Consider the following 15287-nt stretch of genomic DNA (forward strand, 5'->3'; position numbering starts at 1 on the left):
TGCATCCCAGAGGCAGTCAGCGACACGGCCACTACTGCAAACAGGCTACAAGACACAGGGCATAAGATCTAGAAACTAAAATCTAGAAAAAAGCCAGGATTTTCTTGGGGAAGCTCCTTGGGGAAAGGCAGGGGCACCCAGGAGCAATACACAACCAAGGGATGAGACAGAAACTCCTTAAGATATTCCATCTTACAACCAAAATTAAAAACCTTCCCTCTAATAAGTAAAATCCAGCAAGCTGCAGAATCCAGCCAGACTTGAGCAACCCTGCAAAAAGCCGTCGCTCTTCTGCGCTCGCACACAAACCCATTGTAAAACAATGGTTCTGTACAATGAGCTGGCCCAAGGCGGCTTCCCAGTGGAAAAGTCAGCTCTTCCCCTTCCTGCCTCAGCACTACTTTGAAAAGAATGATATTTAGACATACTTGGATGCTCGTACCAGCTCTTAAAGGTTGACTTTGGGAGTTCTGCAAACAAGCAGGAACGTGCATCCTCAACTCCGGAGCTGGCGAGACCCAACGTCAAAGCGCTCATGCCAACAGGACAGTCAATGCCGGGCAGACTAATTACTAATTACCCACAGGCAAAAGCTTTAAACGAGGTTTGGTGGGCCTGGCCTAGATGCCAGCACGCATACACACCAGCTCCTGAACCTACAGACAACAGAAAGATTTGCTCTTTCTATTAGCTTTAATATCTTTGGCTTTTTTTTTTTTTTTAAGAGTACTGGGGAGGTTGGAGAACGTAAAGCCACGACTAACACAAAGGGCAGGAAAAGTCAGCAAAGAATTTCATGCATCACGTCTCCGAATACCGCACTTCCTCTTGGGATTAAGACGAGTGGCAAAGAAATTTCACTTTGCTAGACAACACGTGAACCTACGAAACCCACAACACAGGAAATTTAATATTACTTTGGACAGAATTTTAATCAAATGTCTCCTCCTATAACAATTACAATACTTATAAATGCAATTTCACAGCTAATGCCAGCAGTAAGTTTGTGGGCATTATAAAACAAGAATAAAGTTATTAAACTCTCTTTTCCAACAGCACAAGAACGCCTTTATGTCCAGCCCGCAGGGATCACATGCTCAGCTCCTCGCCTTGCACTGGGAGAGAGCCGAACCCATGCCACGTTCAAGGCTTCACATACACAAATTCATCCCCCGCTAACATCCCAAAACACGAGGTGACATTCAGCTGGAATTTAATATTCAAGAGCTGCAACATCTGTTTATCAGCGCTCATCCATATGAGCGTGGGTTTGGAGAATGCTGGAGTTACCAAGTTCACATCCACCTACCTAGTTCAGCCAAATTTGTGTCCCGCGTTGTGGACCGGCCACGAACACCACTTTGGACAACAGTTATTTCTCCCCAGGGATCTGAACAAACCCGGGACAGCGCAGGTACGCAGAAGTCCTGGTGACTATTTCCAGACTCAATGAGAAATCCATCCTCATTCCACACAGGACCCCTGTGGCTGCTGCGGAGAGGTTTTTGTCGACCATAGCTATACTTCACACACTGAGGTTTGAGTTCAATAGGTCCATCAGGGTGGAAGAGATCATCTACTGATGCAAGCAAGATTCTACACAGGCCAGACACAGAATATGGCCTTTTAAGAGTTTTGTGCAAAATACTGAGATACGTGCTCCTTGGGAAAATTCTTGTCTTTGGAAGAAAAAATTCCCTTCTTCCTTGACCTGTGTCCAGACCTTTTCCCTTGATGAGCACCTTCCTCCTCCACACACAAACTGACACCTAACACTTACGCAAACGGCATCTAGTTACCGACATAATTATGAGGCTGTTGTCATCATTCAATTCAACCCACAGACAAGAAGAAAATTCCCAACAATAAATTTCCCAGACATTCGAGAGAACATGCTCACTTCCCACTTCCACCAGCACCTGGACCAAATGCCTTCAGAATTTTTTTTTCCCGGGCAGTTCATTCAACAACAAAAAAAATAAAATAATTCCCAAGTCAGAAGCATGTTGTCAGCTACAAAGACTCAGACTGGCCTTACTTTACATAACTGGTTTACAACAAAGATATCCATTATAAAAAGACAAACATTTCATTTCAGGGGACAGGTCCACCACACCATGGGGAGAACCGCATAGAGTATTTTGGGTTTGGATCGGCTGCTTGCACCGATCCAACCAGCTCATATTCCCAGGTCCTGCTGCTCCACAAGAACACCAACGACTACTGCATGCATGAAAAATTTTATCTTCAATGCTGCATGTGCTGCCTGAACTAGGAGATGTGCTGCACATCACACCACACCAGTTTTAACAATTACTTCTTTGATCTAAGCCCATCAAAAAAAAGAGTCCTACAAAATCCAGATTTTCCATCTGCCACCTTCCACCTCGCTCCCCCCAACCGGCGGTAAGCAAAGTGTGACTGTACTTACAGTGGTACGTGGGGTTGTTCTGGGTCTGCTTTGGTCAGTTCCTCTTCTTCAACGTCCGACTCTCCTCCTGAGCTGCTGTCAGTCACATCCGAGTCAAACGCCTGTTCGCTGGATCTCAAGTTGGCCATTCCACTGGCCGTGAATCTCTCCAGTTCTTCCGATATCGAATCGCTCTTCAAGAAGCTGCTCAGGCCTTCTGAAGTTACTGTCTCACTCGCAGCTTTCCTCAAGGCTGCTTCTGCTTTCCTGGTCAACATCAGCTGGCTCCGATGCCTCAAGGGGTCCAAAGTCGGAAGCTTGCTCAGAGTTTTCTCCAAGAAGCCACCCAACTGCTGCTGGATGTGTCTCTCCACCTGCTTGGCCTGCACCACCTGCAAGCGTTTCTGCAGCCGGCGGGCACGGTTCTCGATGTCCGCCTGCCGTCGCAGCAACGCCCTCGTCCTCATCTCCGAGTCGAGGGCACTGTGGTGACCGGCCAGCAAAGAAGGTTTCTGCTCCTCCAACTTACTGCTCCCGAAGTCAGAGTGACCAGCAAGACCGGGCAACCTCGTCTCTCCGCTGCCACCCTCCAGCACCCGCTGCTGCTCCGTGGAATTAAGGGAAGATTTGTTTGCAGTGCTATTATTGCTAAATGGAGTCGTGCGCTCTGCATCAAGGCTTCTATGTGGAAGAGTGCAATTGGTCAACCCCGTCTTCAAGTCCCCCAATTCAGAACCTCCTGTGTTATAGTCAACACCCTGGAGGGCAGCAGGAGGAGGAGCACACTTCCCACAGTTCAGAGAACTAGAGTTTTCATGGTCTGAATTGGTACTTTTGGCCAATTTCTTGGCCAGGCCATTTACAGGCGCTTGCGGGAGAGGTGGCTGGCTATTAGTACTCATGGTTTTTAGATTCTCCAAAGTGAATCCCAACACCTGCGGTCTCCCCAACAGATCGCTTGTTTTCAAGAGGGACTGAGATAAGAGAGAGTGAGATTTAAGGACTGTCTGCTTGTTGAAGACTCCTTGCAGCTTCAGAGGCTCTTTTGGAGAAACAGATGTTACATCCGAGCAGAGATAAGAGGCCACCAGCGGCTGCAGCTTGCCCAGCTCTTCCTTCGTAGGGTTGTTTCGGAAATCTAAACTGGGATCCTCCGAAGCAATGGCTTTCCTTTTGGTGCCGTTGGCGGCCAGGAGGATGTTGTTGGCGTTGCCGTTGCTCTCGGCACTGCCAGGCGACAAGGTGGAGGACGGGGGAGCCAGCTTGAATCGGATGTGGTGAGCTTCAGCTGCTGCGTCAGTGAGAGCGGGCGCCATCGCAGCCATTCAGCACAGAGAGACGGGAAGTCCAGCCTCTCCCGGTGCCGAGGCCAGCTCCGCTGCCTCCCACTGCCGCTCCCGAGGGCAGCCTGCCGAGGGCAAGGAGAAAGAGAAAAGTTAGGCACCACACTTACAGAAAATACAACACACAAGGCAACAGCGGCGAGACTTATGGACGCTTGGTCCCACCACCCAAGCCTCACGTCCTGCAGAGCATCCTCCCTCTGTGACCACCAGCTTCACGCTCGGCGGAGCCACCTGGGCAGATAAAAACAGAAGTAGCAAGATGCAAGGTGGTCCTCAGGATCTCCTGTAGCTACTGCCTGCCTGGAACAACTATCCTGGTGTTTCCATCCACCCACCCAGCAACCACCATCCTTCCGAGCCTTGACAAAAGGTCTGGCCCTGGTTAAACCCCTCCCTCAACACCAGCAGCTCGCCAGTTTCATCTTTAAAATCCTTGAGCTGCGTCTATAAAACAGTTTTCACGGCTCCTACTGCCAGCTCAGGTGCGCTAAAAATGACAAATTAGAACTACACCATGTCACAGAGACAGGGCTTGAGAGGAACAAATCTCCAGATGTCTAAACTCCCAGCGGCCGGAGAAACCCCACCAGCAATCCCACTGCTTCCCTGAAACCCTTGGGTTTGAAAGAAGTTGCTTCCCAGCGTATGGAAAACCCGCTTTCCCAGAAGCACGTTTCCGAACGAGCCAGGTGATTTCCAGCATTAGCAATTCCCATTTCCCTTTCAGGAGCGTGGATGAAGATTAACCCACCCGCAGACTGTGACGGGGCCGTTCTACCCTCTCACTCCACCAGCCAACAGCTTAACTCAACGACATCAAACAAACTAAGAGAAATAACCAAAGGCCTTTCACTCATATACACCCCAGCCTTTCCCCCTCCATCCCCTTAGAGTTTCTGGTCACCTACCTACTTCCTTTAATACTGGAAGTGTCAGGGTTTTTTAATTCCTTTTAATTGCATTCACCTAACCCAAAGCCCAACCTGATCTAACCAGCACAACAGTTTATTTTCCTTTTGCTGCAAAATTCATCTAGCACCTTCCTAAGCTATTTCAATGTCAATTTAATAAGAAGAAGCTGCCCTGATCTCTTGCTTGATATGCCAATCCTCTAATTTCACATAAATTTGCATAAGCTTGTTGTAGCTGTTCATTAACACACCCCAATGACCAAATTAATATACCACTTTACAGGAAAAGTGAGGACTATCTAAAGCTGGAATATGTTGAATGGGTGAAATTTAGCAGCCAGTTTTGCTTCCAGCCTCATTCAGCTGCACCACAAGTCGCTCCCCGGCGTCCCACCAGCTGCTTCCCCGTCACTGGGACCACAGACAGGCATCAGGGCTGAAAAACACCCACTAATAAAAACGGGATTTTTGTGAAAAGTCAAGAGATGAGTTAGAGAAATAAAAACCCCCGTGGAGGGAAGGCCCACGGGACAACCTCAGTTATTGGCTCTGTGTGGTATGTTGGCCAGCTGGCAGGGCTTAGAATCATGAAATTGTCGAGGTTGGAAGGGACCCTTCAGATCATCGAGTCCAACCTTCAATGTAACTCTGATAAAAAACCATCACTAACCCATGTCTCTAAGCACTACCTCAACCTTAAATCCCTCCAGGGATGGGGCCTCAACCCCTTCCCTGGGCAGCCCATTCCAAGGCTTAAGAACCCTTTCAGTGTCAAAATTTTTCCTAATCTCCAATCTGAACCTCCCCTGGGGCAACTTGAGGCCATTTCCTCTTGTCCCATCGCCTGTTCCTTGGGAGAAGACACCGACCACCTCTGGCTACACCCTCCTTTCAGGGAGTTGGAGAGAGCAATAAGGTCTCCCCTCAGCCTCCTCTTCTCCAGGCTGAACACCCCCAGCTCCCTCTCCTAAGACTTATTCTCCAGACCCCTCATCAGCTTCATTGCCCTTCTCTGGACCCGCTCCAGCCCCTCAATGTCTCTTTTGTGGTGAGTGGCCCAGAACTGGACACAGCCCTTGACTCACCAGTGCCCAGTACAGGGGGACGGTGACCTCCCAAGCCCTACTCCCCACGTTCCTGACACAGCCCAGGATGCTGGTGGCCTCCTTGGCCACCTGGGCACACTGCTGGCTCATGTTCAGCTGACAGTTGACCAACACCCCCAGGTCCTTTTCTGCCAGGCAGCTCCAGCCACTCTGCCCCCAGCCTGGAGCACTGCAGGGGGTTGGTGGGACCCAAGGGCAGGACCCAGCACTTGGCCTTCATCAAGTCTACAATTTGGACCGTCTGACTCAGTCTTCTAACTAACTTTCTCGCCAAACCCAGTTGCGTGACACAGAGGAAGGCGGCAGGGAAGAAAGGATGCACTCACAGAGGATCAGACAAAAAAAAAAAAAACAACAACCAAAAAACACATTTAAGCTGTTTTCACAGAAGTACAGAGATGCTGGAGGTGGGTTCAGACTTCAGAAGTTCCCATTGACAGAACTTAGTGTTATTTGTAATCAACTATTCTGAAATCAACTTACTGAAAAAAAAAGGATCCCGTCTGCCTAAAAATTTACTGCACACTCATGGAAAAATGGCTTTTAGTCACCATTTGGGTCCATAAATAGAGACTGAGCATGACTACTCAGGAGGAGAAGAAAAAAAAAAATAAAACATTAAAAAAAGGAACTTGCAGGGAACTTTCCACTTGTAGCTAAGAGGCCCTTGGGAGAGGAGGGAGGAAGGCTGTCAGGATAAAGGACTTCCCCCACTCCAGCCTCATACCAAGACCTTCACCAGAGACACGTACGCTGGAACGAGTGCTCCTAAGGGGTGCTCTCAGTTCTGGAGAAACACCCAGCTCTGTCCTCCAAAGGCAGTCCCTGGGTCAGTGCCCTTCACCACAAACAGCCCCCCGATCTCGAGAAAAGCAAGGGAAATACCCAAACTGCAAAAAAAAAAAAAAAAAGGCAGAAAACCCTGCACTTGGCCTGAATGCAATTATTCTTTCATTCTTTATAAACATATTTGCACCACTCTGCAGCCATTGAGGAGTTTTTCAAGGCTGAAGCGTATTTTACAGCACATTTGTAGGTCGTCAACTTCAGTTAAAATAACAGAAGTAGAAAACGGAAGCAAAACTTTCATACCGCCTTTTCCTCCGGGTTAGCAAACTCATTGCAGAAAGAAAATCCTCCTCCTGAGCTGCCTCAGCCCTCCTTGGCTTCACTTTTAGTTGGGTGGACAGCATTTAAAATACTTTGGAAGCCTGGAAAGCCTCCCTTAAGAATAAGGCTTTGTTCTAGTAGCTTAAAGATGACCTCCAAAAGTTATTGAGTGTATTTTTTTTTCTATTTTATTTAAGTCCTTATAAACTATCTGCATGCCAGACAGCGCTGGGTTTTCTAACACTGAATTAGATCTCTATTTTTACAAACAACCTTTGGAAAAAACATTAAGGAATATTTTAAGTGTTCCCCCCCACACTCTGTTTTGGTTCCTATTAAAGCCATATTGCATTTATCGGTAATTTCTTCCAAACAGGGAAGCGGAGGGAAGAGGGCGGTAACGCATCTCGGAGGTGACCATAGGAAGGAGGAATAAAGAAAAGGCAAGGTCATTTACACATACCCAGTTTGAGGAACTTTCAGGGCATTTTGAGTAATTCCAAATATTATCCTGAATCTTTTGTCTGCCTCCGGGACTCAAACCATGCTGGGAAGTTCTACCCTATCTGCTATCCCCAATCAATACTAGATTGACGTGAGCACCCACGGGTGCCTTTTTCCAGTGTTTCACCACCAAGGGCCTGCAGCTCCCAGCACCTGAGCTGACACGTGCGTGACCAAGAAGCTTCTCCTGCAGAAGTCCTGCTGGTATGACAGCTGTCAGAGTAACTGGATTACAGCTTCAGTTCCACCACCACAGTGGGTCCTCTGCAGTACGAGCTCCAGCCCTGCTCAACACCTTACGTTGGGCTTCGCTTGGGAAGATCCAAAAGGAGCTGCTTCTGGAAGGCCAACACGGCCTTTACAACCTGTCTGAAGATAATACTCAACATCCACGAGTTCTTCATTTTCACTTTAAAACTAGAGCACTGCCAGAGCAGTTAGCATTAATTAACAGAAGGAAGATGAAAGGCTCTGGTAAGCAGGTAAAAACAGGGTAATCGTAACTCACCCATCTTCCCTTGCCTCCTGAGTGCACACAAGGCCACCAAGGAAAGAAAGCCACCAGGTCTACCCAAGTGGCTTCACCCACCATTCCACATTGACTACGCCAACATTCAAACTCTTTTAACACTTTTTAAACACAGAACAAAGGGAAAAGCAGGAATAAGGTCGAGGCAACGATGGGATGTTAGAAGAGGCAGGAGGAACATGCCTGGTCACACTATACCCCAGAGCAGCTATCGGGTCACAACACCCCTGAAAACAATCCTTCAGCACGCTGACTTATTCAAGACCGTCTGCTTTTAAAACCCAATTTTACAACCAGACATTGAAAGGAGAACTGGGTTTCCAAGCACATGATTTTCTGCAACACCTCAGAAAATAAACCCAAGAACAACATGGGAAGTTTTTGCTCTCAGAAATCTTTGTGACACGAGTTTCTGGGGGAGAAACCAGGCACCTGTGCTTCCAGTGAGGTTCAGGAGAAGATCGAGGGAGCTCCAAGTCCTGGACCCAGGAGGTAACCATAGCCTTTTCTTTCCCTACCCATCTAAAGACTCATTTCAGCTTCTCTCAAGAAGGGCTCTCCATGTCCTCCCACCAGCAGCTCTTCTCACAGACATGAGTCCCCCCATGGCCACCCTTCTCAGGCCAACGAGCCCTGCACCCACCTGGCCACATCACCTCTGCCTCCAATCCCTTGGTGACACACACTTGTACCTTGCGTATGTATGTTCCCTGAATTACAGCTTAAACCCCTGGCATTATATCCAAATTCCTGCACCTACTGTCTGGTTTCATCCCGTGCCAAACCTCCCCAGGACTGCTCTTTAGAGTTGCTGCGAGGTCTCCTTCCTTCCCCAGATGTCCTCCTATGGGGCACTCGCCCAAACCCACCTGGCCACCTTCCCCTTTTCCGACAACTTGCACAAGAAATGAAGACAGACGAGGTTATGGGTGGCCAAGCAGAGACTTCAGTTCAACACACATGAAGGACAAATGACCTCCATCTAGATGTTGGCCTCCCCCCAGCTGGGACTCCTCCTCCTCCAAAGCTCTGTCCTACCACCACAGAGGTTCTGCAAGGGATATGATACGTTCACTGAAGGTGCTGCTGCGTTAGAAGCTGTAAAGGCAGAGTTACCCTGAAGGAAGTGAATATTATACCAATTCCCACTTCCCCTCTCCTCCCCCACCACGAACCAAGAGCGCAGCCAACTCATGAATTTGTGTGGTTACAAGCGTCTTTTAGAAAAAAAAAAAAATAAAAACCAAAACAAACAAAACCCCAAATTTGTTAGAATAAAGTCCCTGTACACTTCATTTTGCAACTGAAATACATCGTTGCAACTGAAATACATTCTAACCCCAGCAGAGTAATTTAAAATGCAGGTAACTCAACATGCCCTGAGCCCTAGAAATATTTCCCGCATCAAAAATGTACATCTACCAAAAGTTATACCTATTATGCATAACAGATCCTCTACATGCCTCTTCTTATCACCTTTCAGCATTTTATAGTTGTAAGACAGATGTTTACCAATTTAGAGAAGGATTTACATGAGAAGTAACTCTCAAAGCTTTAATTAAGGAAACGTGACAGGCAAGTACAGGACGATAAACTTATTGATAAGGCAGCTATCACGTGCAGGTTGGCAGACTGTGCTCTTAGAATGACCTATATTTGGGAAACAGGCTTTTTTTTCTTTAATATTAAGGAAAAAAAAGTTGAGAACATACTTAAGAACCACAGATTTTTGAATATAAATACACGAGCACCTACCACATATATTAATACTACAGACTCGCACCTAACCTCTCTGGGACAAATAAGAATTTTTAATATTAACAACAACCCAGGGAATGGTACTTAAGCAGCAGAGCAAATAAGAAAGATATTCCTGAGCTCTGCTTTTATAGCCTTTGTTTCCAACCAGAAACCCTCCAGATTAAAAGAAAAGCTGCTTGTGCCGTTCGTACGAGCGGCAGCGTCTTTTGGTCAATTCCAGGAACAGCAACGTGGGGCCTCCTGCTTCAAGAAGAGTTTTCTCTTATCCCCCTGAATTCTCCCTGGATATAAATAAACCAAATCAATCGCCTAATCTGAGGTAAGAGAAGTTTTTATCAATACAACATCAGGAAAAAAACCAAAAGCCACAAAGCAAGATTAACTGTCACCTCCCCAAAAGTCTGGAAAGTTGAATAATTGTCAGGGAGAACGGCTTCACCTGGAAAACCAAGTGGCTGGAGATAAAAATACCCATCACTATGTTATCAGGTATGTTAAACTACTGTTCAGAACAAAGTTACTGCTTCCACTCAAATAAAAAGAAATGTGGTTTAAAAAACAATAATGGGACATTTGCACAAAGCAGCAGTCTGATAGAGACAAAAAAAAAAAAAAAGGCAAAAAAAAAAAAGCTTTAATTGTGAAATCCGGGTCTCCCCCTATCCAGTATCTGAGAAATCTTGTTTTTCTTTCGCATAATCTGGGCAAGTTGCCCAGGAAATATGAAAACCTGAACTCAGGACTCAGGGAGCAAGTTAAACAAAAAAAAAAAAAAAAACAACCAACAGAATTGCCTTTTAATTTTAAAGACGTATTTTCATTCACTAGGTGCGGTCATACCAACCTTTGCTCAAAAGCATACCACTGTTACCAAAACTTAAAAAAAAAAAAAAAATCACCCATAAATGGCACCACCTTAATATGTCAATATTTTAAAGCAAAGCTCAAACTGTCACTGTCAAAAGTCTTTTGGAGCACCTTGTGTGAACCAGCCACGTCCTCCAGAGGAAATAAGAGAACAGAAAGGAGCAGAATTAAGTATCTCCCATCACTAGATCCCTGCCCAGTCTCACAGCCCGGCCTCCTGCTGTGTTTAAAGACCTTCTTTTGGATGGATTTCCTAACACAGCTCTCCTGGAGGTGGATATGCTCAGCTCAGGGCAGATCCCAGCTTTTGCAGCTCCTCGCACCACCTTAATATGTCAATATTTTAAAGCAAAGCTCAAACTGTCACTGTCAAAAGTCTTTTGGAGCACCTTGTGTGAACCAGCCACGTCCTCCAGAGGAAATAAGAGAACAGAAAGGAGCAGAATTAAGTATCTCCCATCACTAGATCCCTGCCCAGTCTCACAGCCCGGCCTCCTGCTGTGTTTAAAGACCTTCTTTTGGATGGATTTCCTAACACAGCTCTCCTGGAGGTGGATACGCTCAGCTCAGGGCAGGGCAGATCCCAGCTTTTGCAGCTCCTCGGGTCCTGGAGGAGGAAGAACGATCTGCACAGACCACCACGGCAGCCACCGACAACGAGGAGAGGAGGTGAGCTCCAGGAGTGAGGTACAGGTTTAACGGGGGGTGATGTTCAACCACACAGCACAGGTCGCTTCTTTTCATGCCCCCATTTGCTGTTTCTCTCTTGGGGTGAAGGCACCTCCACACTCACCTCTCCCATCACAGACCTCAAGAGGAAGTTATACAGATTTCGGGGAGAAGGCTCCCCAAAACGTTTGATAGAGCTGAAAAATGACAAATCTTTAAGGTCCATCTTCTGCTAAAGCCTCTGAGGCCCAAAGCACCTCCTGAGACAGAGTTATTTCACTTCAACTTTTTTTTTTTTAATACCTAGGTTTTTTAAATAGCTTGTCTTTCCACCAAAATCTGCAAAAAACTAAGCTTGCAGCAAAAGATTAACTGAGGAACAGATGAGGATGAGGCCTGTTCAAGGCTGACAGCTACTCCCAGTTCCTCTCTTCAGATGCGATTTTGTTATCTTTTTTTCCTCATTTTAGCTAAAACAGCACAGTTTCACCATTAAATTAGCACAGTCAAAACTCCATCCTCGGGAATTAAGCCTCCCCGGTTATTAGCATTTCCCATTCTCTAAATGGAGTTATACCTTGGCAGGGTTGTGGCGGGGGGGGGGGAGATACACACTTATTTTCTAACTTTCTTTGAAACCTGAGCAGGACTTTATCCAAAGGATCCTCTGCCAAAAAACCCGGCTCTGAACCCGGGGCCACGCGGGGTTTTAATGGAATTATGTTTACTCAAGTCCTGCATCCCCCAGGATTCTGGCTGATTTGAGAACGACAACTCCTTGCCCAGCTGAGGAAAAAAAAAAAAAAAAAAAAAAAAAAAAAAAAACAAAAAAAAAAAAACCAGAAAGCCTTTATTCCAATTTCAACCATTTGCTACAGAAACCCCCGTACCTTGAAGAGGCAGCGAAACTGCTATTTTACAGGGCTGGGAAGGATTCTAGGTGAGGTTTGGGGTTGGTTTTTTTTTTTTTTTGGCTACTTTTCATTCCAGATAGATATTGTATTCCTGGAAGTTATGAGCAGGGAGACAGTATTTATAAAATGCAGGAGCGGAAACAGCACTTCTCAGATCACCTGCCATTCTGGGCACCCGGCTGCAAAGAGGCTCTTTTTAATGAAAATAATAAACATTTTAAACAGAGACGTGCGTGAGGAACTTACTTCTTATTTGCTCTAATCTGTATGGGATCCACCCGAGACTCTTCTTGCTGAATTAAATTCCCATTTAGGCAGAAGTAGGCCCACCTGTTTTCCCACACAGCCCAGTAAAACAAACAAACAAAAGCAAAATCAGGTGCTGGTGAAGGGGATGTAACTGACCAACTCTCAAAAAATAGTTCCAGAAAAAAATATAAATTTCCAGAAAAGGAAAATTATACGGAAGGGGAGCTCCATAAATCAAAACACGTGCTGCTCGTCCCTTCTCCCCCCTCCACAAGCTTTCCCTGCCTTTCTAGGGCCGAGCAAGTCCTTATCTTTACTTTGCTATACATTAAAAGCCTTATCCTCCCTGGAAAAGTCTTTGGAGGTTCCTAAGGACATGCACCACTCGCTGCCTGAGCAGAAAAAGGGTGGAGTGCTGAAAACTCCAGAGACAGTCTTTGTTCCGAGCCTTCATTAGATAATGGCAGTTGCGTTCACAAAAAAAAAAAAAAAAAAAAAATATAAACAGGGCAAAAGGAAGTGACTTTGGTCTAAGAACTGCTCAGTTTTCACCCCTGCCTTGCACGTTGTCAGAATTGCACCAATTCTCCAGTTACCGGATGATCTCTGAGAGCAAATGAGACTCGAATACAACAGTTTAAAAAAAAAAATTAAATAAATAAAAGGGGGAAAAAAAAAAAGGAGGGAAAAAAACAACATAAAAGCACCACACAGCTGCATCTGCCTGGTCATCTGCTGCTTTATCACCTCTGAAGAGGGAACACAAGTCATCCCCATTGCTAAATCATTACAAATCAGCTATAACAGTATCCCAACCCGGTTCCACAATTAACTGCTCCTGCAGCATATCAATCCATTAAGCCCCACACAGCTGTGCTACCTTGGCACCGTGGCCATTAAAAAAAAAAACAAAAAAAACAACCCACCAACATACCCATCCCTCCCGCGCCAAAAAACATGCCGCCCGTCTCTCGCCTCCGACGGTGGCCGAGAGCGGACACCTCGGGAAGGAAAAGGAACCCGGGGCCATGGGGGGATCCCCCCCCACCCCCAGTTTTGCCTTTACAGCCCCCGGATGGACTCTGCTATTCCCCCCCCCTTCGCCGGTTTTAAAAGGCAGTTGGTTTCTCAATTAAAGAAATAATATAATCAGAGGGAACGGCGCGGCTGCCCGCAGCAGAACGAAAATCCGGGAGGAGCAGGGGAAGAGCAGCAGAGGTTTCTTTCCTCCATGAAAACAAAGGCTATAAAAGGGGCAAAGAGGGTTTTAAAGAGAAAAGGGCTTACACACCAAGAGATCCCTGGATTCCCAGCCAGGGCTGAGGTTTAGTCACACACACACGTAACACCTTAATTCCATTCCCCCCCCCCCCTCCAAGGGGGTTTTTTTTTTTTCCTCCCCGTCGCCCGTCGCCCGCGGGACCGCGCCAGGGCTGAAGAACTCTCCTACTTTCCCACCTCCGAGACACAGGCTTTTAAACCTCCCCTTATTATTATTATATATTTTTTTTTTAGAGGCACAAATCACCCCGCACGCAACAACACGACATGATGTAACCGCGGACACCGCCACGGCCCAAACCCGTTCAAAATAGAACGGTCAGTCAAAACAAATAATAATAAATAAAAAAAAAAATTAAAAAAAAAAAAAAAAAAAAAAAAACAAACCCAAACCCCAAAAAAACAACACCCCACGCCTAAATTAATTCTGCTCTAAGCACTGACTTTTGCATTTGGAAAGGCAGGAGAGATGCATCCCAGCTCCACCATCCCCTGTTCCCAGACCGGGAACAGCCGCTCCCAGCCCGAGCCCGGCAGTGAGGACAGGGTTTACCTGTTCTGACACATGCAATACCAGCAACAGCCTTTTAAATTCATCTTCTAAACCTGGCAGCAACTCAGATCTTTCAGGACAGGGAAGATGAAAACCGTCTGCAATTGCTGGCTCCCCGCTCTGGACGGAGCGAGCTGCTGCCAAGTGTTTCAAAGCAGTGATTGTCCCCTGCTTGGGGTGAGCTGTCACCACCAGCTACCAAGGTGCCCCCTTCCTCTCCCCTGCCCTTACACAACCAGGCTGCTCCAAAAAAAAAAATTAAAAAAAAAAAAACAAAACAGAAAACCAACCCCAACCACCAAACCCTCTGCAGTTCCTCCCATATCCTGACCGGTTTCATGGAAAACTACAGTTTGTCATTCAAGTGCATTTTACATAACAGGCAAAAATAATCTATATCCAGCCGGCGGTTTCATCCACCTGTACACAAATTTAACAAGCGGCGAGATGACACCCTGCTTTATAAAGAGGGTCTGCTTATTTATTATTATTTTTTTTTTTAATAAAGCTGGTTTTTTCCGCTGTATTTTTCCTTTTAATCGACCCTCATTTATTACACACACCCCCCCCGGCCAAAGGAGGCAAATTTCTCCGTAATCAAGCACTGGAAGATGCTAATCCCGTGATGGAAGTAAACACACGTAGGGAGCAGGGAAAGGATTTGAGGACGGCCGGGCTCTGCCTGCTGGTTTGGAGGGGAAAAAAATAAATAAATTATAAAAAAAAAAGAGTCCGGATGGGTAGGGATGGTGGGGAAAAAAAACAAAAAAAGATAAAAAGGATAAAAAATAAAATAAAAATAAATAAATAAATAAAAAGCAGCCGGAAAGTAAATACAGGAAAATGGTTCAGCAGCTCAACCCCAGATGAAAGTCTTTTTTGAGGAAAGAAAGGGCGGCTGAGGCCGTTTTGGCAGGCCCGCCGCGGGGGGGGGGGGGGGGGAGCACCCTGACACATCCCCGGCTCCGCTGACAGCCCACCGGGGCACCGGCACCACCGGCCACCGCCACCTCCTCCTCCCCGCTCCCGGCGGGGCCGCGCTCCCCTCCACGCGTTTTGCAAGATTGAGATTATGCA

General features: G+C 46.5%; 1 protein-coding gene across 1 annotated transcript in view; it reads right to left on the reverse strand.

Annotated features, from left to right (window-relative positions):
* The window catches only part of KANSL1 (KAT8 regulatory NSL complex subunit 1), a 110455-nt gene that overhangs the window by 84001 nt on the left and 11167 nt on the right, over nt 1–15287 (reverse strand). The window contains exon 2 of the mRNA XM_014956471.1: nt 2432–3818. Within this exon, the coding sequence (XP_014811957.1) occupies nt 2432–3735 (1304 nt within the window). The 5' untranslated portion in view covers nt 3736–3818. The remainder of the gene's footprint in view (nt 1–2431; nt 3819–15287) is intronic.

This window comes from Calidris pugnax, unplaced genomic scaffold, assembly GCF_001431845.1.
Source record: "Calidris pugnax isolate Ruff unplaced genomic scaffold, ASM143184v1 scaffold167, whole genome shotgun sequence".
In the NCBI taxonomy this organism is placed as follows: domain Eukaryota; kingdom Metazoa; phylum Chordata; class Aves; order Charadriiformes; family Scolopacidae; genus Calidris; species Calidris pugnax.